Source organism: Priapulus caudatus, unplaced genomic scaffold (genome assembly GCF_000485595.1).
Source record: "Priapulus caudatus unplaced genomic scaffold, Priapulus_caudatus-5.0.1 Scaffold2, whole genome shotgun sequence".
In the NCBI taxonomy this organism is placed as follows: Eukaryota; Metazoa; Priapulida; class Priapulimorpha; order Priapulimorphida; family Priapulidae; genus Priapulus; species Priapulus caudatus.
Genome location: NW_014577063.1, coordinates 65097 through 66613, shown reverse-complemented (window position 1 = coordinate 66613; position 1517 = coordinate 65097). Strand labels below are relative to the sequence as shown.

At 40.0% G+C, this 1517-nt stretch overlaps 1 protein-coding gene across 1 annotated transcript in view; it reads left to right on the top strand.

The window, feature by feature from the left end:
- The first annotated feature begins 614 nt into the window (after nucleotides 1-614).
- The window catches only part of LOC106816286 (DNA repair protein RAD51 homolog 3-like), a 5100-nt gene continuing 4197 nt past the window's right edge, over nucleotides 615-1517 (top strand). The window contains exons 1-2 of the mRNA XM_014820903.1: nucleotides 615-673; nucleotides 1183-1349. Coding sequence (XP_014676389.1) covers nucleotides 615-673; nucleotides 1183-1349 — 226 coding nt within the window. The remainder of the gene's footprint in view (nucleotides 674-1182; nucleotides 1350-1517) is intronic.

Here is a 1517-nt window from a genome sequence, read left to right as displayed (position 1 = left end):
CGCCGCCCGCGCGTTGATTGTCTCTCGTCTGCTTATTTATTAGTTAGTTAACGTAGAGGTATGCAGATCTGGTGGGTGCACCCGCCGCCACCACCCGCGCGTTGATTGTCTCTCGTCTGCTTATTTATTAGTTAGTTAACGTAGAGGTATGCAGATCTGGTGGGTGCACCCGCCGCCACCCGCGCGTTGATTGTCTCTCGTCTGCTTATTTATTAGTTAGTTAACGTAGAGGTATGCAGATCTCGTAGGGACACCCGCCGTGTGTATTTAGTTATTTAGTTTGTTTTTTAGTTCGTTCGCGTATTTTCTTTTTTTCTCATTTTTTAAATTTATTTTTTCGTTGCGTGCGGTCCGAGCGTAGAGGTACGCAGACGTGACGTGGTAGGTTCGTCATTGTTTAATCAATGAATTAATTGTCATTGATACTTCATTGATTGGTACGCAGACGTGGTGGGTTTGTCATTGTTTAATCAATGAATTAATTGTAATTGATACTTCATTGATTGGTACACAGAACTGGTGGGTTCGTCATTGTTTAATCAATTAATTAATTGTCATTGATACTTCATTGATTGGTACTCAGAACTGTGGGTCGTACATTGTTTTTAATCGAGATGAATTATATTGTCATTGATACTCCTGGATTGTACGCGCAGCACCGTGGTGAGGTTCCGTACGTCATTGTTTAATCAATTAATTAATTGTCATTGATACTTCATTGATTGGTACGCAGAACTGGTGGGTTCGTCATTGTTTAATGAATTAATTAATTGTCGTTGATACTTCATTGATTGGTACGCAGAACTGGTGGGTTCGTCATTGTTTAATCAATTAATTAATTGTCATTGTTACTTTATTGATTGGTACGCAGAACTGGTGGGTTCGTCATTGTTTAATCAATTAATTAATTGTCATTGATACTTCATTAATTGGTACGCAGAACTGGTGGGTTCGTCATTGTTTAATCAATTAATTTATTGTCATTGATACTTTATTGATTGGTACGCAGAACTGGTGGGTTCGTCATTGTTTAATCAATTAATTAATTGTCGTTGATACTTCATTGATGGCCGTCGTCATGCTGTCACTTAGTTCGTTTGTTCATTTGTTTGTTTGTTCATTTGTTCGTTTGTTCATTTGTTTGTTTGTGTGTGTATTATTTTCCGTCGCGTTTCTCCGCAGCAAGCAGCTCTGCGTCGACGTTCAGATTCCGGCGGCGTTCGGCGGACACGGTGGTGGCGCCCTCTACATCGACACGGAGGGAAGCTTCTACCCAAGGCGCGTCGCGCAGATGGCTGAGGCCGCCGTCGCTCACTGTCGACACATCGCCGAGACAGATGATGCCCCGGGTAAGGTGGCGGCCATCTTGGTTACTCATAAGGTTATATATACATGATATATGTATATGTATATTATTATGTATATATATATATGTATAGCTCGTGGTGTAGGGTACATACAGGTTTATTTGTAGATAATATAGGTTACATATATATATATATATATATATATATATT